At 53.7% G+C, this 22088-nt stretch overlaps 10 protein-coding genes across 10 annotated transcripts; 5 read left to right on the top strand and 5 right to left on the bottom strand.

Annotated features, from left to right (window-relative positions):
* Positions 1 to 3743: 3743 nt before the first annotated feature.
* Positions 3744 to 4592, bottom strand: A1O3_09013 (uncharacterized protein; the record flags this gene model as incomplete). Its single annotated transcript, XM_007739109.1, has 3 exons — positions 3744 to 4028; positions 4094 to 4301; positions 4357 to 4592. 3 exons carry the CDS (start codon positions 4590 to 4592, stop codon positions 3744 to 3746), a joined length of 729 nt encoding a protein of 242 aa, XP_007737299.1.
* Positions 4593 to 5899: 1307 nt separating this feature from the next.
* Positions 5900 to 6466, top strand: A1O3_09014 (uncharacterized protein; the record flags this gene model as incomplete). Its single annotated transcript, XM_007739110.1, has 1 exon — positions 5900 to 6466. One exon carries the CDS (start codon positions 5900 to 5902, stop codon positions 6464 to 6466), a length of 567 nt encoding a protein of 188 aa, XP_007737300.1.
* Positions 6467 to 7005: 539 nt separating this feature from the next.
* On the top strand, positions 7006 to 7817 carry A1O3_09015 (uncharacterized protein; the record flags this gene model as incomplete). The annotated part of the gene is made up of 2 exons (XM_007739111.1): positions 7006 to 7156; positions 7216 to 7817. The coding sequence occupies 2 exons, from the start codon at positions 7006 to 7008 to the stop codon at positions 7815 to 7817; spliced, it is 753 nt and encodes a 250-aa protein (XP_007737301.1).
* A 199-nt stretch (positions 7818 to 8016) lies between these two features.
* Positions 8017 to 8933, top strand: A1O3_09016 (uncharacterized protein; the record flags this gene model as incomplete). The annotated part of the gene is made up of 2 exons (XM_007739112.1): positions 8017 to 8374; positions 8446 to 8933. The coding sequence occupies 2 exons, from the start codon at positions 8017 to 8019 to the stop codon at positions 8931 to 8933; spliced, it is 846 nt and encodes a 281-aa protein (XP_007737302.1).
* A 351-nt stretch (positions 8934 to 9284) lies between these two features.
* A1O3_09017 (phosphoenolpyruvate phosphomutase) lies at positions 9285 to 10235 on the top strand (the record flags this gene model as incomplete). The annotated part of the gene is made up of 1 exon (XM_007739113.1): positions 9285 to 10235. The coding sequence occupies one exon, from the start codon at positions 9285 to 9287 to the stop codon at positions 10233 to 10235; it is 951 nt and encodes a 316-aa protein (XP_007737303.1).
* A 176-nt stretch (positions 10236 to 10411) lies between these two features.
* Positions 10412 to 11380, bottom strand: A1O3_09018 (uncharacterized protein; the record flags this gene model as incomplete). Its single annotated transcript, XM_007739114.1, has 1 exon — positions 10412 to 11380. The coding sequence occupies one exon, from the start codon at positions 11378 to 11380 to the stop codon at positions 10412 to 10414; it is 969 nt and encodes a 322-aa protein (XP_007737304.1).
* An 816-nt stretch (positions 11381 to 12196) lies between these two features.
* A1O3_09019 (uncharacterized protein) lies at positions 12197 to 14195 on the top strand (the record flags this gene model as incomplete). The annotated part of the gene is made up of 2 exons (XM_007739115.1): positions 12197 to 12363; positions 12419 to 14195. The coding sequence occupies 2 exons, from the start codon at positions 12197 to 12199 to the stop codon at positions 14193 to 14195; spliced, it is 1944 nt and encodes a 647-aa protein (XP_007737305.1).
* Positions 14196 to 14435: 240 nt separating this feature from the next.
* On the bottom strand, positions 14436 to 16283 carry A1O3_09020 (uncharacterized protein; the record flags this gene model as incomplete). Its single annotated transcript, XM_007739116.1, has 1 exon — positions 14436 to 16283. One exon carries the CDS (start codon positions 16281 to 16283, stop codon positions 14436 to 14438), a length of 1848 nt encoding a protein of 615 aa, XP_007737306.1.
* Positions 16284 to 16736: 453 nt separating this feature from the next.
* Positions 16737 to 18131, bottom strand: A1O3_09021 (salicylate hydroxylase; the record flags this gene model as incomplete). The annotated part of the gene is made up of 3 exons (XM_007739117.1): positions 16737 to 17153; positions 17216 to 17422; positions 17481 to 18131. 3 exons carry the CDS (start codon positions 18129 to 18131, stop codon positions 16737 to 16739), a joined length of 1275 nt encoding a protein of 424 aa, XP_007737307.1.
* A 1896-nt stretch (positions 18132 to 20027) lies between these two features.
* On the bottom strand, positions 20028 to 21206 carry A1O3_09022 (uncharacterized protein; the record flags this gene model as incomplete). The annotated part of the gene is made up of 1 exon (XM_007739118.1): positions 20028 to 21206. One exon carries the CDS (start codon positions 21204 to 21206, stop codon positions 20028 to 20030), a length of 1179 nt encoding a protein of 392 aa, XP_007737308.1.
* Positions 21207 to 22088: the final 882 nt, after the last annotated feature.

Here is a 22088-nt window from a genome sequence, read left to right on the forward strand (position 1 = left end):
AAGAATCGGTGTCGGTGAGCTTCCTTGATGACCGGAGACTCGATTCTTGATGAAGGTGGACTGCGAGGTAGCCTCAGTTAGGTTATTAGGCGTCTTTGACACCCATACTTGGGTCGCCGCAATACTGGGTGCATCGGGTGTAGGTGTCCGTAGCTTCACATCCAGACGAGCAATCACACTTTCCGGGTCGTAAGGAACGAGCCCGGCCCCTCTAAATCCTCCCTAGACGTTTTAAACCGTCATCGTCTGCTGAAAAGCGGCCAAAAACGCGGGAAAGAAGTCCTCCTGCGAAATGTGGGTGGTACCGGCCCGGACTCTCTTCTTAATTTAACCACCGTACGCCCGTTTTAACGGGCTAAAACACCCAACGTCGAGAGGCTGGAGGATATAAGATGAATAAGGCGGTATATAGAGGGTAATAATATCGTGCTCCTTATAATAGAGCTCAAAATCGGTCGAGTAGTGGCTTTCGTGCCCGTCGAGCACTAAGAGACGATATTTACCCGTCGTTCGCGGTTTTGTGTGCTGATCAAAGTGCCGGATCCATTCTAGACCTCTCTCGTTCGTGGTCCAGCTGTTAGGAGACGTGGCGATAACCTAGTCAGGTGGGAGAGAGCTGTTTTGGTACCAGGTGGAGAGATGGTATTTACCCGAAATAATAATAAACGGCGGAACCGTCCAGCCCAGCGCGTTGACACCCTGAATCACTGTCACCCATTCTCGATTGCCAGGCTGGACCAACTTCGCGCCCGAGCGCCTTTCAGCACTTGTCACGACCATGCCTGTCGAGATCATACCCATTAGAAACCCGGTCTCATCAAAATTGTAGATATCCGCGTCCACCACGCCATATTTTGCGACTATATTCTTTACGAGCGCGAACCACGCACGAATCACGTCGGGATCTTCACATTGGGCCCTCTGATAGTCATACTGACGAAAGAAACGCGTCCGGAGCTCTGGTCGTTGCTTAACAAAGTTGGACGCCCATCGCTTTCCGACGGGCGGCGCGTCGCGCTCCGCCAGTAGTCGGTTAGCCATATCTTCCACACCACCGAGTCGGAGAGGGTGCGATCGCGCATCGAGGTCGAGAGTATACTGAATAATCGTGTCCTCTTCGAGGGAGGTCAGGTTTCATGAGTTGGGTATGCTATCGTATCGAGATTGGGTACCCTTGAGTCGCGTACCCAGGGTAGAACGAGGGACCGAGTAGAGTTTAGCTGCCTCTCGAATACTTAGTTTTGGGTTTTTCTTGATAGCTTGTTGGGCAAGGATCAACTGACATTCATTTAAAGACATATTTAGCTTTGGTGGTAGAGTAATATCTATTCAAAGTTGATGGTCGTGATTTTGAGGGAAAGTGGCCAGCTCGCTTATCTGGCCAGCTCGCTTATCATCCACGTTACTCTAAGTTTATATTTTAGGAATACTTTACTTATAATAGTAAAGATCCTTATTATCTCTAGAAGCCTAAGACTATATAAGAGCGTTAATATGCTTAGATTAAGATCGATAACCTTAATAATAAGATCGAGCCTATTAAGCGAGCTAAGTAAGAACTTTAGACAGATATAAGAAGATTAATATTACGCTTAAAAGGTAGAAAGAAGCCTTAATAACGCTTTATAGCTATAATAGATAAGTTAACCTTTTGCAACATATTCCTTTTTTTTATAATCAAATTCATATACTAAAATTACTTAAGATGTGACACTTAATATTAATATTTAAATTTAAAAAATGAAAAATCTTACTTATTATTGCTATAATCTTTTAAAGTTTTCAATTTATTTTCAAGATTTTTTAAAAATACTTTAATAATAAAATTATGTGCTACGGACACATCTATACAGGTTCAAATCCTATATTCACTACTTATTTTCCAAAAATCTTACAAACTTTCATTTATTTTTGTTTACATTAATGTAAAAAATGTAAACAAGAACACGAAATATTTTAAATTAAAATATCTCGAAAAATCAAAAAGATAAGATAATTGATAAGAATAATTACTAGACTAATATATAAAATAAAAATCAAAATATGATATTAACCGAGACGAGAAAGAGGTAGTATTAATTAGTATTAATATTATAAGATTAGTAGTTTCTTAATCTCTATCTCTATAGTACTAATACTATTAATCTATTTATATAGTATATCGTTTAATAGAAGCTTATTTTTTTTATAAACGAGTACCTTAAGATACGACCTAGTACTCTTATTTAAGAAGATAACGCTCCTAGTTATACTTACGCCTTTATTAGATAAGCCTATTCTATAGTAGGCATTAACCGCCTTATTTGGCCTAGTAACTCGCCTAATTTAAGCTCTATTAAGAAAGCCTAGCTATAGATAAAACGATTAACTACCTACTTAGGACCTTCTTCTATAAAAGTACTCCTTTATAAGGCCTAGAACTCTAAGTAGCGTAGGCTATTATAGAAGTAAATATAAAAATAGATAAAGGGCGTCGTACGTAATATCTAGGAGGTTATTCGCCTAGAAGGCGGTAACGAGTATAGAGAAGGCCGAGTATATAAGAGGTCGTATAAAGGGCGTAGAAAGATAGGCGAGTTATATAAACACGTCTAGATATACGATAAGGCGCTTAATAACGACGATTATAACGACGATTTCGAGAATATCAAAAACGTCGATAATAACGATTAGGATGTCATGAGCAGGATGTTGGCCTACTTGCCTGCTACCTGACAGGCGGAAGAAACGAGGCAGGTGTACCGAGACAAAGGCACGTGAATATGAGAGGCTGCGATGTCACGTGACCATTGGAACTGATCTGTCTGCTCTGTTGCTCTGGCAGAGCACCAGGAGCACACAGAGCAGGAGAGAATACTACGAATCTCCTATGTCTATATAGTTGTGGGCTTCACCCACCTTCCATAGTTCTCCTTCCGTAGTCAACTTCGCTCACAAACTAGGTGATACATTTCATCAATAGTTTTCGTTCTGAATACAGACACCCTTGCTCTAGCATACGCATCGAAACATCTTCTTCCGCACGTCAGTGAACCTTGCTCGAACACGTGACTCTTTGAGGAACGATTCGTGACAATCGAGAACCGCATTAAATATATTATATATATCGATATAAACGCTCTTAAGAGCGTTACGAGGATCACGCGCTATCCTAATATCGAGGCGCTTAATAACGATTAGGAGCCTTATTAGGATAGTACTAATAGCGACGATTAATACGGCGAGCGCTTATAAGATAGACGGAGGAAACGCTCTTAGTACTATTTACAGGCAAATAGGTTTCGAACAGCTATCTAAGTATCTCGAGCAATATCGAGAACAGCATCAAATACATCATATATATCGATATAAACGCTCTCGAGAGCGTTGCGAGGATCGTGCGCTATCCTGATACCGAGGCGCTAAACAACGCTACAACCGACGCTAATGTTAAGCGAAATGAGCGCACTATCACTACATTTGGTGCACACCTCCGTACACTGCATGGCCTTATCCTTAGCTCACCATCGGCAGGCCGAAGGCCACAACACCTACATGTACCTAGTAGTTACAGCAGGTGACTAAGGTAGGATGGATGGATTATGTAGGGAGTACTGTAAGCCTTAGGAGCCTCCTAAGCCTCTTAGCCTACCTAGGTATTGCTAATAGGCACCTAAGGAGTATGCCAGGTGTAGCGTAGCTAGCCACAGTCAATATCACAGCCGTTCGTTCAGGATACTCCGGATATAACTTGGTGATGCCGATTACTCCCCTGCTGGAGGAGCACTCAACGCCCGTCGTCCAATGCTGACCAGGTCTTCGTTCATAAGAGGCTCCTTGTCAAACCCATGTGCCACCTGATCAATCATCGCCGCAGAGATCTCGCTGACGGTGACACTGGGAACCGACGCAGTCCATCTCAACACGAAAGCCATAATCGACTTCCTAGTAAAGGTCGCTGCCGTGATCCATCCGGGTTTTGCCACGCACACTTCGAGGTCTCCTCCACTTTCCGCGGCGACTGCAAGTAGTTGGTTCTCTGTCTCGCCCTGCAATTTCGGGAAACTTCGTCAACATAAGCCGTGTGGTTATGATTAATAGGCCCCTTTCTTACCCGCATCAATGAGTATTCCGGCATAAAGGTGGGCGTCTTGGTCTGGTCGCGCTCGGCTGCGATGCCGCTGGTGTAGAGAAACCGGAAGGGCCGATTGACCCCAGCTTCGTGCATTGTCCTTAGACCTGTGACCGTGGATTCCTGGCACACTCGCTTTACTTCATTGAAGTCGATGCGCTTGGCTCTGGCGGGAGTAATGGCAACTGTCCTGCGCTGATATTAGCTCGGCCAGCTTACTGCCAGAGACGACCTCTATGCTATACCAGATGCAGGCATCAGCTCCGGCAAACTCTTTCTTGACACTGTCTGGAAATTCGCCATAGTCCTTGACGATGACATTTCGCAGCTTCGAGACATCTGCGCCGGCTTCTGGCTGCTGCGGCAGCGAGATGGGTGTCCTAGACAATGCGATGACCGTTGTAATGTCTGGCCGTTTCAAGCTTAGTCGGATGACTTCGGTTCCAACAAACCCCGTGGATCCTGCGACAATGAGCTTCATCGTTGGGTGCAAATGGTATAATGTGTTCAATTGATGATCAGAGGTTGAGGTCAAGTTCCAGGTGTCAGCGTCTCAGTATTAATAAGGAGGTGTGGTTTATGGCTCCTAAGGCCCCCAGGCATCTTTAATATAGGAGGGGTTAGCGCATCCGACCTTGCCAACCTCCTAAATACCAGGTCGGTTGGAGGTAGTAGGATGTGTAACAGTGAATAGGGTAGCGTGGCAGTGATGTTGCTTGCTTGGTCCGTCAAATGAAAGATTATATACCTTAGATAAGGTAGGTAGGTGTCCTTTGGTGGAGGCAAGTCGGTGTACAAGGATTAGGGGAGTAATATACTGTAGCTCAAGTAAACACATCTTGGTCCCGGGGCTGGGCTTAGGCTCCTTAGGCATGCCCAGCGCCTAAGCCTAAGGATCTCCTTACCTAAGCCTTAGGTAACCCTAAGCCTCCTAAGCCCCTAAGAAGCCTCCATCCCATGTCCCATGTCCTCGGAGTCACCACGTCATTGCATATCGATCTCCTTCCTGATTGCACTCTACAGGGTACAACACAACGACCGTCGGAACCCTTGCCCGAATACGTGTTTCTGGCAGCGCCATGTTCCGATGGATGGCGGCGAGGCAAATGCAAACAGCAGGGCCGTGAAGGCGTATGGAACTGGACCGTCTTCACGTCAAAGTTGTCCAACTACTAACAACCCCTAGTTGCCGAAGGTGCAGACTGCGGAAGGTGAAATGCTCGGGAATAGTGCCATGCCAGAACTGTGTCAAGCGAGGGCAATCTTGTATCTTTGATGCAGCAGAGAGAAGGCTGGTCATCTCTGAACGGTTGGTCATGGCCGTCCCGCGCCCTCTCTGGCTCTGACCTTGTGAATCCGATCTCCAGGCATCTGCGAGACCTTGAACGTCGTGCCACCACTTCCCATCTCCTGACTCCCAGCAGACCTAGTCGAGGTGTCAGGCACCTAGAGACTGCATCTCCTCAGGCGACAACCGCGCCCGGAGTCCTAGCAACAGTCCAGAATCAAAGCCGCATCACCCGTGACCGAAGAAGGAGTAGTCCAACAACCTCCGATCCGAGACTTGACCAGCCCGCGAGTCCTCATCAACGACCCCCACGACCGAACAAACCAAGCGGCTCAGGCTCAGGCTCGGGCTCAGGCGCAGGCTCGACGCATCGTCGACTTCGTTCCACCTGGGCTTTCAGCGAAGAAGTACGGCAGATACTGGACCCGGGGTTCAGCGAGCTGTCCAACGGTTCGAGAGTCGAGGGAAGAGCCTCATCGTATATGGTTTCTTTGCAGGAGATGCACCAGGACCAGATTCCCTGGGATCCATCGGCTTTCAGTCTACCGCCCAACGACTACATCGCGCACCTTGTTCAGGTGACAGACTACCACATCAACCGCATTGGAAATTGTTCGGTGTTTGACCCGACGGTCTTCCTCGAGAAGCTGGCCAGAACCTCGTCACGGTCGCCGCCCGAGGCTTCGGAGCTGTGGCAAGTCGAGCAACTCTCGGTCATTGCACTGGGCAAGCTTTTACTGGAAAGAGGAGTGACCAGTCTCGGACCCCCAGGTGTTCGGGAATTCCTCCACGGTATCAAAAAGCTCCCACCTGGTATCTTCCTGCACCAAGAACCCATTACCGCGATCGAGACCTTGTGTCTTCTGGCCATCTATGCACAGGCGGTCGACATGCATAGAGTAGCCTATCTCTATGTACGTACAATATCCCACCACGGCCGCAGCCATTCCCTCGCTAACGATGTGGACTTCAGATGGGAGAAGCATCCCGCATTGCTCGTTGCTACGAAATGGACAGAGGCCCAACAGGATGGCATCTTCCGGCCGATCTCGACCCCGCTCGACTGATTCATGCACAGAGGCTGTGGTGGACGGTGTGTATACTGGACCAGAGGTTCGCAGCAGCCATCGGTGCCAGGCCTGACTACATATTGCCTCAAGCACGGAATAGTTCACTGCTTAGTTCGGACGGAACTACGAGCAAAGCCTCAAGCTCGACATTATGGCTCAACCTTTCCCTGGCGAATTTGTTGACCCAGGCTATGACAGGTAACATATGGCACACGGTTTGCAGGACCAATCTAACCGGTGGCCTACACAGTCCATTACACGCATGCAGCGGACGTCGAGGGAGCTACCGGTTTGCCGTTTAGCAATGAAATTGACCCTGTACTCAGAGCCTTACAAAATATAAGTCAGGAGATCCAGCTCGAGCAGCAGCTCTGTCAGGAACGATCCCTTTCGACAATCTCGAGGCCCGCGGCAACTTTGTATCTCTTCTATTGTCATGCAAGTACCAAACGTCCCAAGGAGGAATAAGTCCACTTCTGATCTTGGCCTAGTGTGTCATCCTAGCCACCAAACCTGTCCTTGTCCATCTCCTCAAGATGCTCGTCAAACCGGATAATCTGCTTCTTCCGACAGAAGATCAGGCGTTTACGTTATCAGAGCCTGCGATCGGAATCCTCAATACTTGCGTAAACGCCGCCGGCCTCGGTCTCAACCTTGTCTCCGCGCTTCATGAACAAGCCCTCCTCGGTGCGTGGGTGTCTTTCTGCTGTGCAGACGTCTGACATGGAGAGTCTAACCCGATATAGAGACTTTTCTGCCCCTCGCCCTTGAGGTGACGTTCCTTGCCGCCGTGTCGCTGGTGCTTGCCAACGCTATCATCCCCAACATCGCCGACTCTGTGTTGATCGATACCGCAAAGGTCGTTTTGGAAGACATGGGCCAACGAGGAAATATCCCAGCAGCCTCTCTCAAGGACGAGCTGGATGATGTACGAGAGTTGACATCGAACCTTGCTCGGTCTTTTCTCGTACGAGATAGCAGGAGTTCCGCTCCCGTCCCTCCCAAAGCAGCAATTGCCACCATAATTCGGGACGGACAAGTTCTCAGCGATGCCATTGTGGTCGTGGTGGAAGGAATCACTTCTGCGACAATTCAGTCGGCCCAAGACCGCTTCAATGTGGCCCTAGAGATTCCCGGCGACACTCTGACGAGGGAGCATCAATGGCCGCAACTTAGAGCGCCAGAGTCGCTGGTGCCGATGCAGACACGGACGCCCACGACGCCCCAACTTCACGGCCCGCTGACAAGCCCCAATGCGATGCCACAGGTATATCTGGATGGCATTGATGCTATGCCGAATCCATTTCCTTTTGACACAGAAGATTTACGATGGTTAGATCTGGTCTAAGATGGACCGGAGCCTCATTGGCGAGTGGCTCCAACCTTCTCGGTTCGGTGGTGGGGATCCGAACTTCGGAAGAGGAGCCCCTTAGCCCCTTAGCCTAACATCCTACGTGAGACCTCAGGACCCTCGTCTTGCCCTGTCCACATCCAACATAATCGAGCTTCTTTCACACCACTCACACCCACCCAAAATTCACTGCGCAATGCTCCAGAACAACCTCCTTCAGAACGTGGCTCAAAATCGTCTCTGCACGGTAAAAATCCCTCAGCTCTCGTCGTATGCTCCTGGCACTAATCCACAAAATCAGGCACTTGGAGTCAAAGTTGTCACGGGCAATGAGGTGGTCCTCCTGGCCAGGGCCGCTGGGTACGATTCCGTCTTCATTGATCTCGAGCACTCCATCTTTTCTGTCACCGACGTCAGCCGACTATGTTCGGCGTCGCTGCTGGCGGGAATCACGCCTTTTGTTCGCGTGCCACGCCAGTGTGGGCCTGGCTTTGTGCAAAGGATCCTCGACGGGGGTGCAATGGGGGTCATCTTTCCACATGTTAGCACTGTCGGTAAGTCAGCCGAGACTCGGATGATCTTGTTCTCGATGAGGTGGCATTGACGATGGTTTCGGGACGCGTAGAAGAAGCCCAGCAAATGGTCTTCTGTACCAAGTTCCCTCCTCGAGGGAACCGTTCTCTCACGGCGGCGCTGCCGCAATTTGATTTCCAAAGGATTGCAGCCACACAAGTCATCCAGCAGCTCGACGCAGACGGGTCGACCGTCTTCATCCTAGTGGAAACCCGGAAGTGCCTTGACAACCTAGACGCCATTGCCGCCGTCCCGGGCGTCGATGTCTTGCTGCTCGGCGCAAACGACCTGTCTCTGGAACTGGGCATTCTGGGCGAGTGGGACCATCACCTCTTCGATTCAGCTCTGGGAGCCGTGGCGGCTGCTGCTCAGAGAGCGGGCAAGATCTGGGGCATCGCCGGCCTGTACACCCGGTCCGACATCTGTAAGCGTGCAGTAACCGAGTTGGGAGCCCGGTACCTGTTGGGACACTACGATCTCGGACTGCTCGCCATGGGAATGAACAAGAACATGGAACAACTCAGAGACATGGGTCCTTGAGACAGTATCCACCCACTCACCAGGAACATGGGCCTGAAGCCTGAAGCCCTTCCGCTTCGGCTTCGGCGTTCGGATTCAGGAGCCGGATGTCAACCCAAGACACTCATTATCATGGTATTACCAACCCAATGCTCGCACTCGGAGCCCTGGCCCTTTCATTTTCGTCTTTGTTGACGCAGTTCCACCACATCACAACAATACTGCTGCTGCTGCCCGTTGCTACCCCGACTTGGTTGAATTCGACTACTCTCTACCACTACCCCTTACCACTGGGCTTTGATCCCCGTCGCCTTCTGTTCCTCCACTACGTGTGTTCGAGTGTGGTCTCAGGATTCAAACCCGACAACAAACATGCCGGCTGCATGGGCCAAGGCTGAGGCCTTGCGGGCGAGCTTGAACAACACGGTGCGACCGCTCATCGCCATGGCGGCGCACAATCCGCTAGGTGCCAAGCTGGCGGCAGAGGCTGGGTTCGGCGCCGTTTGGGCCAGCGGGTTCGAGCTGTCAGCCTCGTATGGGCTACCCGACGCCAGCATCCTGTCGATGCAGACGCATCTCGACATGACGCGCGCCATAAGCGAGGCCCAACCGCTGCCCGTTGTCGCCGATCTCGACACCGGCTTCGGCAACGCGGCCAACGTAGCATATGCCATTCCACAATACGTGGCGGCCGGCGCTGCAGCCGTGGTCATCGAAGACAAGGTCTTCCCCAAGACCACCAGTCTTCGCAAGGGCGCCAACAGCACCAACGGAGATGCTCATGTTGCGCCAGCGAAACGGCAGACGTTGGTTTCCATTGCAGAGTTTCAGGGCAAGATCGCGGCGGCCAAGGCAGCGGCCAAGGCCACCGCCGGTTCCGATCCTTCTTCGAATCTCGTCGTCATCGCACGCACCGAGGCCTTGATCGCGGGCTTGGGACAGGACGAGGCCCTGCGACGTGCCCGGGCCTACGTCGAGGCCGGAGCCGACGCCATCCTCGTGCATAGCAAACAAACACGGCCCGACGAGATCGAGACCTTCTGCCGCGCTTGGCCGGCCGGATCGGTTCCGTTGGTCATCATCCCCACCGCCTATCCGCAACTCTCGTTCGCGAGGGCGGCGGCGCTCGACAAGGTCGGCCTCATCATCTGCGGCAATCACGCCGTCCGCTCCGCCGTCGCCTCCTTGCGTCAGACCTTTGCACGCATCTTGGCCGACGGCAGTCTCGAAGGTGTCGAGGCCCAGATTGCCCCCTTGGCCGATGTCTTCGCTTTGCAAGGCGAGGACAAGTTGCGGGACCTTGAACAAAAGTACTTAGTTTAGCCAATGAATAAATGTGTTTGGTTTGTTTCTGCTACTGATGCGATGCTGTTATGCCATTCTTGGTTCCACGTTCTGATTCTAGACAATTTCTACTGAACGATATTGATATCTATCAGCCATTTTGTATTTTGTAGTGCTCCCATGCAGAACACCCAAATCATTGGGACAACAGTGATTCAGGCTTGACGACCTTTTGGCTCGGCTCCCGCAAGGGCAGCGAGCAACGTGTTGACGGCGGCAATGCCACTGTTGACGCGGGTCTCGAACGTCTCTCCACCGATATGGGGGGTCATGATGATGTTTGCATGCTCGAGATATTCGTGATAGACGTCGAGCGTGGGCGGTTCAACATTCGTGGCGTCGAGCCCGACGCCCCAGAACTTGTTGCGTCTCAAGGCGTCCAACAGAGCGGGCTCATCGACGATGCCACCGCGAGCCGGGTTCACCAGGATGGACTGGTCTTTCATCAGGGCCATTTCGCGGGCGCCGATCAAGCCGCGGGTCTCGTGCGTCAACGGCACTTGGATGTTGACCACGTCCGACACGCGGAGGAGGTCGTCGAGCGCGTGCACGCGGGTGTGGCGCAGGCCGCCCCAGCCATTTTCACGGTCATCTTCGGCAACATAGGGGTCGTAGGCCACGAGGGTGGCATCCATGGCGAACAGCCATTTCTTGGCCAGCTCGCGGCCGATGTGGCCCATGCCGATCAAGCCGACCGTCTTCCGGTACAGCGACTTGGAAGGCCACTGGGATCGAAGCAGGCGCTCGCCACCACGCACAGCCCGGTCCATCTCGCACACTCGCCGGCCCAGGCACAGCGCCAGCGTAAAGGCCAGCTCCGCCACCGCCTCGCTGTTGACCCCCGGCGTGTTGTAGATCTGCACGCCGTGCCGCCGGGCCGCTTCGAGGTCGATGTTGTCCACGCCCATGCCTTGCTTGACCACCACTTTCAGCCGCCGCGCTCTGGCAAACTCGGCCTCGCCCAGACGTGTGTCGCGCCGGATCAAGAGTCCGATCGCCTTTTCGGGCCATTCGTCCTTGCCCGGATCCGTGAACAGCACTGCTTCAATGTTGGCTGCGCTCTGCAGCCGAGCAATCGCTTCGCTGTCATAAGGCCCCGTCACGTAGACTGGAATTTTGGACATGGTGGCAGGCTGGCCCGAGTTCAATGACGCCGCGCAGTCGCAAGGCAAGCAAGGCTTGAGTAGTTGCTTTGTAAACCATGAGACTGTGCCATGAGTACATGTAATATATATACAGGAAGACAGGTACTGTGAATCTCCCAATGGATCCAACTTGGCGCCACAGGTTGGCTATCCATGGTTTGCAATCGAGAATCCCCTTCCCCTTCTCCATACTGGGTATACCAGGACGTGTGGTTCGGTATCGGCGGCCCGAGGGAACCGCAAAGACACCGTCAGTCGGCTGAGTTAGCATGAGACCACCAAAGCCATCTCGTGATGTAGTCCCATTGTCGGCCACTCGCTCCTGATCTCGAAGGAGGAGGACGACGATAGATGAATGAAGGGTGAATGGCTCAAGGCTCAGGGGAGAAGATGAGTCGACCGGGTGAGAGGTGAGCACAGGTGAGGACAGCCGAGTCTAAAAGCGGCGGTACTCTGCTCCCCAACACGTATCACGCGTATTGCGTTTGTCGTATTTCGCGGGCGGCGGCAGCTGCGTGACCCGTGACTACTGTCTAATCGACGTCAACCTCCAGGGGTTCGATCGATCTGCTGCGGCCTGCCGCCAAACTCATGAAGAACGAAGAACGAACCCGGCCTCCGTCCTCGATCCTCTTTCTCCCGATCCTCAACTCTGCGACAGCGTGTATCTGGCTTTATTTGAGTATTGCATTCTCCGGTCATTATTCCACCTACTGTTTGTATCACCTACAACTACCACGGCTACGGTCCCGAGCCCACCACCATCCACCACCCACCACCGACAGAACCACGGCCATGGCTTCGGTAACCAGCCTGGACCAAGATATGCGCAAGTTGCGCCTGGATCGGTACACGCCCGGCGCTGTCAAGGAAGTGAGGAATTGGATTGAAAGCATCCTGGGAGAGAGGCTACCTCCCGGCGACTTAATGGATGCGCTCAAAGACGGCGTTGCACTTTGCAAGTATGACCGTCGGAGGCACAGTTGAGGACCTGTGGAAACTGACTCAATGTTTCAGGCTCGCTAACCTGGCCGTCGCTCCAGGTGTCAAGTACAAGCAGTCCAATATGCCATTCGTACAAATGGAAAACATATCCCAGTTCCTTCGCGCTTGCGAGATGCCGCCGTTGAATCTCCCCTCCCACGACCGTTTCCTCACAGTTGACCTTTACGATTCCAAAGACCCTGCGCAAGTCTTGCAATGTATTGCCGCGTTCAGCCGCGCAGCAAATACAGTCAACCCTTCAGTCTTTCCCACCACCTTAGGTGCAAAGAGCAAAGGGTCCGGTATGAGCCCGCAAGGTACTGGTTCTAGCGGGCCAAGATCGCCAGCATATACCACAACCACGACCACAACCAGGCCACGCGGAACAAGCAACACGACTGCAGACAGTCCAGCCATCGCCTTCAATAGCGTCAATAGAGCTACTTACTCGGGCCGAGTCAGTCCGACCAAGACTACTCTCGCGCGAGGAGGGCTTGCAACCGGGGGGAACGTGAGCAGTTGGAGCAATAGGAGTGATGAGGGTACGACAGCGCCGGCCTGGAACATACATCAATACGGATATATGGGAGGTGCAAGCCAAGGAAACCAAGGCGTTGCATTTGGGGCGCGGAGACAAATCACATCTCCCTCACCGAATGTGCCAAGTCTGGCGGAGAAGGAAAAGCGTCTGAAAGAAGAGGCCGAAAGGAAACGACTCGAGGCGGAGGCACGTGAAAGGCAACAACGAGCGCAACGAGCGGCGGAAGAGGAGCAAGCCCGGCTAGACGAGGAGCGCAGATGGGCCGAGGAGACGCGCCGACTGAGAGAGCAGGAAGTGGCAGACCAGCAGGCTGCGGAACGACAGCGTCTGCAAGAAGAGGAACGCGTTCGGCAAGAAGAACAGCGCCGCCAGCAACGCGCCTACGATCGCGATCGCGATCGCGAGCAGGAAGCCGCCAAACAGGCGGACCGAGAATCTCAAATAGTCCAAGAACGCAATCGTCAACGCACAGAGAGTGATACCCGACTACACGGCCAGTTCCTCAGCCAGTACCGGGCGGAACAGGCTCGCTCTAACATCACTTCTCCTCCCGCCACGCCACTCGTGGAGCAGCAGACGGCAGAAAGCCGACGGATTGCGGAACTTGAGCGGCAACTGGAAGAAATTAAAAGTCAACAAAGACAGCCCCAGGCCGAACCTTCCACCCCTCCGCTTCCCAGCAGGCCACAGGCGAGTCAGACGAGCAACGAAGACGACTGGAACCCATCGGAAAGGGCATATTTGAAGCAGGAATGGCAGAAAGCACAGGGCCTCGACAATCGGGTGCCTCCAAAACCGGCACCTCCAGACGCCACTCCGACGGTGGTATCATCTCGCCCCCTTCCCGATCCGGCAGCCTACGGGCCTGGCACAAACCGCACCGATCGATACCTGGCCTCTCATCCAGCGCCGTCCCAACCTCAGGCGGCGTCTCACCGGCCGCAAGACTACTCCACCACCACAGAGGTCGATCTGGAACGCGAGCGACGCATCCAATCGCAAGCACGCACCAATGCGGGAGGTTGGGCCTCCAAGTCTCTTCTGGAACGCGAGATGGAGCGCGAGCGAGAGCGTCAGCGAGAGTGGGAAGAGGGGCAGAGAGCAATCGCGGCGAAAGCACGCGACCGGAACGAAGGGAGCCAGCCAGGGCAGACGTGGGATGTGCATCAATATGGATACATGGGCGGAGATAGTCAAAACAGAGGCGGCCCCGGGCTGGGCGTGGGCGGAGCGAGGAGGCAAATCATCGGCCCGAGACCCCCTCCCTAAATGACGCTCGTGGGCATAAAGAGGCTGTGCTATAACCAAAGGCCACTGAGTTCTGAGGTCGGCGTGTTTTCTGCGACAAGGATGAGTTGTGGGGTGGGAGGTGTACATGGGCAAACTGGGGCCCCGCTATACAGACGGAATGGGCCGTTCAGCGCCATGATTTGATTGCATAAATCCAGGATATTCAAGTTTCCAACGGTTGGGTCCTTGTTCATGCATGCTCCTGGTCATTGTCTGGGTTCAATCCTGTGATCGTGAATCCTGTAGCGCATCGACAACCTTGGTGATCCTTTTGCCACTCTCGACCAACCAAGCCCAGGCGATATCCTGCTCCTCTCCTTTCTGCGCCTTCTTCGACCTTTTGCCGTCTCCCAGCTCGGCGATACGGCCCAGTCGCTTCTGCACACCCTTATTCACAGCGTCGGTCAGGGCGGGCGTCTTCTTCAGGACGCTCAACTGGCCCAAACAGCGAGTCAGCGACTCCAGCAGCAGAGACACGCGGGCATTGGCATCGACGGTGTTCCGCCCAGCCGCAAAGGGCAGGTATTCGATTTCCAGCTTCGACTGGGACAGGAGCACGTGCGAGCGGATGGAGGGGGACGAGTTCTCGAGGATGCGCTGCAGCAGAGATTCGCAGAACAGAGCCAATGTCTGCGGTTCGAAGATCTGGGCCTGGGCCTGGGCCTGAACAGAGCCTGATTGCAGACGATCCGCCAAAGGCGATGCCCATTGCGATGCAGTGCAAGGAAGGACGATCCGTGCAAAGACCGGGAGCGGCAGCGGCTTGGTGAACTCGACAAAGAGGGTGAAGAGGTCTTCGAGGTCGGGGAACGTGGTGGGCGATGTCGATGTCAAGGTCGGATGCGACGAGACATGGATCAGTAGGCGCATCAACCGCAATCGAAGGTCCAGCGACGTTGGGTCGGCCAGCTTGGTCGCCAACGAGGCCGCGGCCACGTCTTCGCCGGTTTCATGGTCACTCCGCAGACTGCCCGCGCTGCTTTGTGGCGTAAGTCGTCGTGACGATGGAGTGCGTGTGCGTGTGCGTGGCCGTTTCCACGGCCGGCCGTTCGGCGCTGCACCGACGCTGGCGCTGGCGCCGGTGACATCGAAGTCGTCGGAGAAGTCGGATTCATCGTGTGCCATGTAGTCGCCGTAGATATCCTGGTCGATGTTGACGTCGACTTCCCGCTTCTTGATCTGTCCGTTCTCGTCCTCCGGCTCCTCCAGCTCGTGGGGAAAGATGGCACGGAACTCGCGGGTGGAACGCGTGCTTCCGTCGGCAAAGATGGCTCGCACGATCCGTCTCGCTCTTGCGTGCCCGCCTGCCGCCAGTTCAATATACTGCCAGATCAAGCTCTCCTCGGGCGTGGTGCGGACGCGCCAGTCCGTCTCCAGCACGTCGACCATAAACTCCAGGAGGAGGCTGTAATAGTTCCACCTTGCGGTGTGGGTGCCAGTCAGACACGCGCAATTGAATGACCAGCCCACAACGTGCCAGAAATCCTCGGCCCGGACCCATAGGGCCTGCGAACCGGCAAACGGTGTGTTGAGGTCGTGCTCAGACGAGAAATGGTCGTCGGCGCCGAAGTCTCCGTCCTCATACTCCAGACGGTTGCCACTATGGCGAGAAGATCGAAAATCATACTTCCGAAAACTGAATGCTGTCGCAAAGTCGGCGTTCACCGGACCAACCGTGGCGTGAACCAAGCGCAGCAGCCGGCGTGCAGCATTTGCTTGATCCCATTTTTCGCGTGAAGTGGTCCGCGTGGTGAATATAGGGTGGACAGCGAGCGTGACTGCGAGAGCGAGGTGAGATGGTGGCGGTATCATGACTGGTGCCTGGCGGTTGATGGAGGAGACGCCGTTCCCGGTGATGGATAAAAGGAAGTTGAACGCCTGCGCAAACAGACTCTCTTCATAGTAGGTTTGGACGTGCTGTGCCAATTCAAACGGAAGATTCATCGGCGGCCGGTAGTCTGACGCTTTGTTCGAGCCCAGGTCCTGCCTCGAGAAGGATTGTGATGGGGGAGGCGAGGATAAGGGAGAAGAAGCGGGCGGCAATGGCAATGCCAGGCTGGATGCCATGGCAGACAGCAATGGGAGACTTTGCGGTGCAGTGTCGTCGAGGTGGTCAGAATGAGGAATACAGCAACATCACCAGGAGATTTAAGGAAGAGACCAGCTTGTTCTAGGATGCATATTCTAGTATCGAGGGTTGGCAATAGTCTCGTCGAGACGGTGAAGGTGAAGTTGAAGTCCGACGTCGCAGAACGCGCCAGGGTTAAAATAAAAATAAGCTTAAATGCAGGTGCCGTGAGGGCCGTCAACTTTATATAAGCTTCTTTTCCAGCAACCGCAACTACTAACTCTATAATTGATTACAGTGAATGATGTCAAGGGTGAAATAAGGTACCTTATATAGCATGCTCTCCTTCTCCTCTCCAACAGTCCGAATTACTATTAGAGGTTCTGGTGAGGACCAATCCGAGACAGCGTCCTCGGCCAAAGGTAGGAAGCAGCCCCCATCCCCACGGATTGTCATGCTGCCAATCTCGTACTCAACCCCTGCTTTGCCTGCTCACACATGTCCGGGACGTTGACATTGGAAATAATATCACTGCGCGTCTTGATCTCCTGTTCGATCTTTGCAAAGTCCCTCCCAATCCCAGGTGCCCGCCACTCATAGCAGTCGCCAATCCACCTGCTCGACTGGACCAGCCACTGGCCGCGTTCCTTGCGCTGATCGTTGAACGTTGCGAAGACGGCTTCGATGTCTTGCTTGCTCTGGACGCGCTCATCGGCGAGGAGTTCCGCCAACACGGCACTGTCTTCGATGCAGAATCCAGCGCCGGCGCCATGGTGAGGCGATGTGGCATGTGCTGCATCGCCGGAGATGCAGACGCGGCCTTTAGAGAAGGTCGGGACGGGGTGGTCACCAGTGTCGAAAATCGCCCACTTGCGGAAAATCATTCTCGTCAGTCGCCCGCCATCCAGGGTTGGGCCGGGTGAAGACTTACAACAGACAAATCCGGGCTGGTCAGCTGCAACAATTTGGTCACATCGGGCCCATACCCGGCGAAGTCGCGCAGCGCGTCTTCCCTTTTCACCTGCTTGGTGAGTCGATTGAAATCCGGCCAGTCGTCGGAAGTGGTGCGAAACGCGACGATGTTGAGCGTCTTGCCATGGTTGACGGGGAAGGTCAAGAGGTGGCCGTCAGGGCCCATCTGGATACATTTAGTAAGATGCCCGCTCATCAAGAGATTTCCGTCGAAGGCCTCTCACATGCATGCAAGAATTCAGTGCCTTCTCCTCACCAATGGCTTCAATTGCCTGTTCCATGGGCACCAGACCTCGGTATGCGTATTTGTGGGTGTAGGCTGGACGAGCCGATGGATGGTCAGATCCGACGATGACCTGGCGGACACGAGACTTGATCCCATCACACCCGACCACTGCATCGGCCTCGGCTGTTGTCCCGTCCTCGAAGCTCATGACCAGCCGACCATTGGGACCTTCCTTGACATGCTCGAACCGCTTGCCGAACCTGGCTATCTCCTTCGGCACGAGCTTGACGATTTCGTCCAAAAACCGCGCTCGATGCACGCCATTCTGGCCCACATCGGTGGAGATGGTGAAGGCACTGGTGGGAGCGTCTGCCAGGGCGTCGAGGAAGTCGAACCACACATTCTGCTTCGACGGCCACACGTTTCTCGTGCAAACCTTTTCGAAGGCCTCGTAGACGCCTTGATGACAGATCTTCATGGCCTGGATGGCGTTGCCACTGAATGAAACGCCGGCTCCGATCTCGCCAAACTGCGAAGCCTGCTCGTAGACCGTGACGGGAACCCGCCGGTAGTATAGGGCGATTGCCAGTGTAAGGCCGGCAATTCCGCCGCCGATAATGGCGACTTCAAAAGGCTTGTCCAGGACCATGGCTCTACACCTCGATAGAGCCTTCGAATTGATTCTCAACCAGGGAAGGTCGTTTGAGGCTCAGACACTTCCCCTGTCTTTGACTCTGCACAGCTTCCCAAGGGACTGGGGAGAGAGATGGCGAAATCTATATCCTGGCCGTCGGGGAGACTTGGTTGTTACTGCATCAGAACCTAGCCAGGGCAGCGTAGTCGTCTGCTCACTAGGGTGAACGGTTGGTATTTAATGGCAGTTCAAATTACAGTTCTTTTCGGGAAGCCTTCTTGCTGTACTCGATAGACGTTCCCCGTCGTAGAACTTCTCATGGCGGCGTTGCTGGTGACCCTGTTATATATCCCCAGGGGTCCCATCCGAGCCGGTCACGATGCCGACACCCCCCGATGCTGACGCACCCACACCCACACACATTACCCTCTCCAATATCCGCAATTACTGAGATCTCTCTTACAGGAGTCCCCGGACGACCAGTTGGGTTGGGCGACGTCCGGGGCCGGGAAGTTATCGCACATTAGATTAGTGGACATGTTGGCCGCGTTGAGAAATCCAATAAGGTACTCAGGCCAGACTAAGATGGTATGTGTACATGTGTACACGAGATGAATGGCATCAACTGTGGTAGGAAGATCCCAGCTAATAGAGCGAATCAGCAACTGCACAGAAGCTTTACTCGTCTTTGTCAGTTCAGTGTTAATTGTAAGAAACCATGTGTACGACGCTGGTGAGTTTCAAAAAAAAAATACAACGACCCAGATAGAGGTGCAAAAAGCAAAAAGACGTGGCGGCACCCGGAATCGAACCGGGATCGGATCGGAGCTGGAAACACTTTGATAGGTCCCGAGAGACTGAATCAGTGTCAACCACAACGATACATGCTGACCATTACTGAAATCTGTTAGATAGAGGCTCTGTGGGAAATGAATGCAGGTTGGAAAACTCACCACCATGCCACCGCCTGGAATGCGCAGAAAAATGGGTGGGATAAAATGATAACGAGCAAATTTTGAGTAGTGCGGGGTTAGTCTGCGGGGCTGAGGCTCATCACATGAGCGCTCTCCGCGGACTCTGGAGGCAACTAGTAGGACAGAGTGCAGTAATAGTCGGTTCGATATCGGCCAAATGACTCTTACCTGGCCAGGTGGTCACTGGTCAGTATTACGATGCCCTGCCGTGCAGGGGTGATCAGGTTCAAGTTGTGCAGCACCACTGCTAATCGTCGCTCGTGCAGTAGTAGCACGCCCGATTGTTTCACCCTACGGTAGACCCATGTCACAACAGTACTCACCTGGTCATTCCATCTCAGAGGTTGAGGCAATGGAGAGGCGCCCCAAAAGGTAGAGACAGTTCTGAGGGTTGCTATTCACGTGGACTTGCTAAAGCCAGAATTCAGATTCGTTGGTTTGGACATCATGGTCCCGGCCAGATTCGGGACGACAAACACGTAGACAAACATGTAAGCAAACAAAGGCCGCTGGGACTGACGAGGGAAAGAGATGGTGGGATTCCGATCAGGTCACTGTGCATTTTGAGACCATCAACAGCAATTAGATATCATGCCCGAATGCAGATATTGGTATTGTATCCAAAGTACTCCGTATTGCGTTGGTGCTGGCACTGGCAGTGCTTTGCTCGCGTGAACCTGTCAGCGAGTTTGACACTTTGCTGGCACCCGTTTTAACCATGTTATACCCGCATGATGCGCCTGCCTGGACACTACTTCCTAACTCTCGCGCACGAAAGCCAACTGTCACACTGTGAGTCCTTCACCCTATGCTCCCCTATTCCAACCATACGAGAAAGCAAAGAGCTCACCCCAAAGCACACCTAAAACCCTCATCCATGATTGTTCGTAATCGTGTCAGTTCATTAACGCATGTGGACAAAAGCGACGACTCGGTTTCACCTTCCAGCTTCCAGCTGCCTAGGTGTGGCCAGTTGTAGGTCGGGATTCAGACCGGGTGCATCCGGTAGGTGAGCCGTTTCACTGTACCTACTAGGAGGCACGGCCTGAAGAATTCTCGACCACCAGCCAGTCCGTCCACGTCGGTCCGCGGAGAGACCTTCCTCGACGGTGGTCGTAGAGCTGGCCATTCTTTGTCGTTGTCGCCGTCGTTCGCGTTCTGCTTGACCCGGTCTATCCGTCCGTACCACAACGGGGAATCCATGTCGGTCGCGGTCATGATAGACAATGCTCATGAATCGTCCGGGAATAATCATGGCTGGTCGTCTGCCACCTCGGCCAGTTCCGATGGAGAAGGCGGTGGGCGGTGGTTGCACATCAACATGGGCACCATTTCTGGCCAAGCCGTCGACATTTGCACTCTCCGGCCGAGGCTTTGGGACGTAATAGTCAGCTTTACAAAGAGGGCAGCATGCCCGCCGCGAAGTCAACCAAGGATCAACACATGAGGCGTGAAAGGCATGACCACAATGTAAACCACGGATGTCGTCGTCATCTTCGATGGTATCAATGCAGATCGCGCAAGCGTCGCCAGCCTCCGGCAACTGTTCAGGAGGAACAGCGGTCTGGATCGGTTCCTCTTCCTCCTCATCCTCATCGTTCGTGCTGACTTTTTGGATGGGAGTGGAGGGAGCCATCGTCGATTGACTAGACTTAGGTCGTGACAGCGTACCAGGCCGAGCATCCGCGTCCCGTTCGTCTCCCACAATCTCCGGGGTTCCATGCTCGGGTTGGATGGATTTCTCGTCAATGGTCGTCGTGGTTTGCTCATGAGACAATTCTCTAGAGTCGCTATTGTCGCCGCCGTCCTTCGAGTCCCGAGGCCGATTGCGAATACTAGCAGGTCTTGAGGCGTTGTTGATCCCTCCCGCGGTCGGCAGCCCTTCGTCGGCTCGATTGGAGCGCCAGGTTTTGTATTTGATCAAGGGGAATTTTTCATTGACTTCATCCATCGTCATCAACTTCTTTTCGCGCCTGCGACGATGCTGTCGAGGCATAGCGCCAAGGTCGACTCCCTCAGGATCTTCCCCATTCATGCGCAGGCGATTGCGTTGGTTATACCTGAAGCAATATTTCACGCCGACGATGATCCTGACAAAAGAGAGCCGATTAGACATGACGGGAGACTAGCACGCCCGATCAAGGAGGCTCACCATAGATTGGTAAAGACAACGCCGAAGCCAAGAGCGACGAAGAAGAGCAGTGGCGAACTAGGTCCACTGCCTCCGCCTGAAGGATTGCCCGTAGGGCTGGAAGTGGGAGACACTGTGGGCGATGAGGTGGACGAAGCCATCTTGCGCGAGATGTGACCGGCGTAGATGTCAGCGTCGAGTCGATATATAGTCGGCAGTCTATGCTGGTGGCAGCATTGAAATCGACGTGTACAGGAGCGACAGAGCCGTCAAGGTCGGGTCTTATTCCAGACGATGAGGACACAGGCAGAATAAGAAGAGAAGGATCGAAGGGGGGATGAAGAGAGTGAGATTAGGCTGGCACAGATGGAAGGTGGCGTTGCGCCTCGAGTCACGGTGAGCGCAGATGTTTCAAGTGACTGACACCCTTCAATGCAGGAGGCGGCGTAGAGATTGGAGGGAGAGCGAAAGTGTTGCAGGCAGACTCGCTTGCGCCCGAGGAGCGGTGTGAGGCCAAGACTCGTCAAGTTCTTAGGAATGAGGAGGTGAGAGATGCAAGGAGGAGGAGGCGAAGGAGGCGAAGGACCGATGAAGCTGGGATGAGTTGAAGGGACGGGATGGAATGGCACGGGCACCTAACAGGATTGAGTTGAGTCGACCAGGGCAGTCCCGGTGCGCAGGGAGGGGAGAGAGGATGATTATTGAGCAAGGACCGGCGTTGGCCTGGGAAGAGGCTGGTTTGCACTGCACTGGCAGCGGGAGCGCAGCTGGAGCGCAGCTGGTTGGCAGACCCTAGTGGCCGCGCTCCGAAGAACAGGTGACAGGCACGGCCGACAGACGGGTGAGTTGCAAGCACCTAGCAAGGGT

The sequence above is a fragment of the Capronia epimyces genome (genome assembly GCF_000585565.1).
Source record: "Capronia epimyces CBS 606.96 chromosome Unknown aczIQ-supercont1.9, whole genome shotgun sequence".
NCBI lineage: Eukaryota > Fungi > Ascomycota > Eurotiomycetes > Chaetothyriales > Herpotrichiellaceae > Capronia > Capronia epimyces.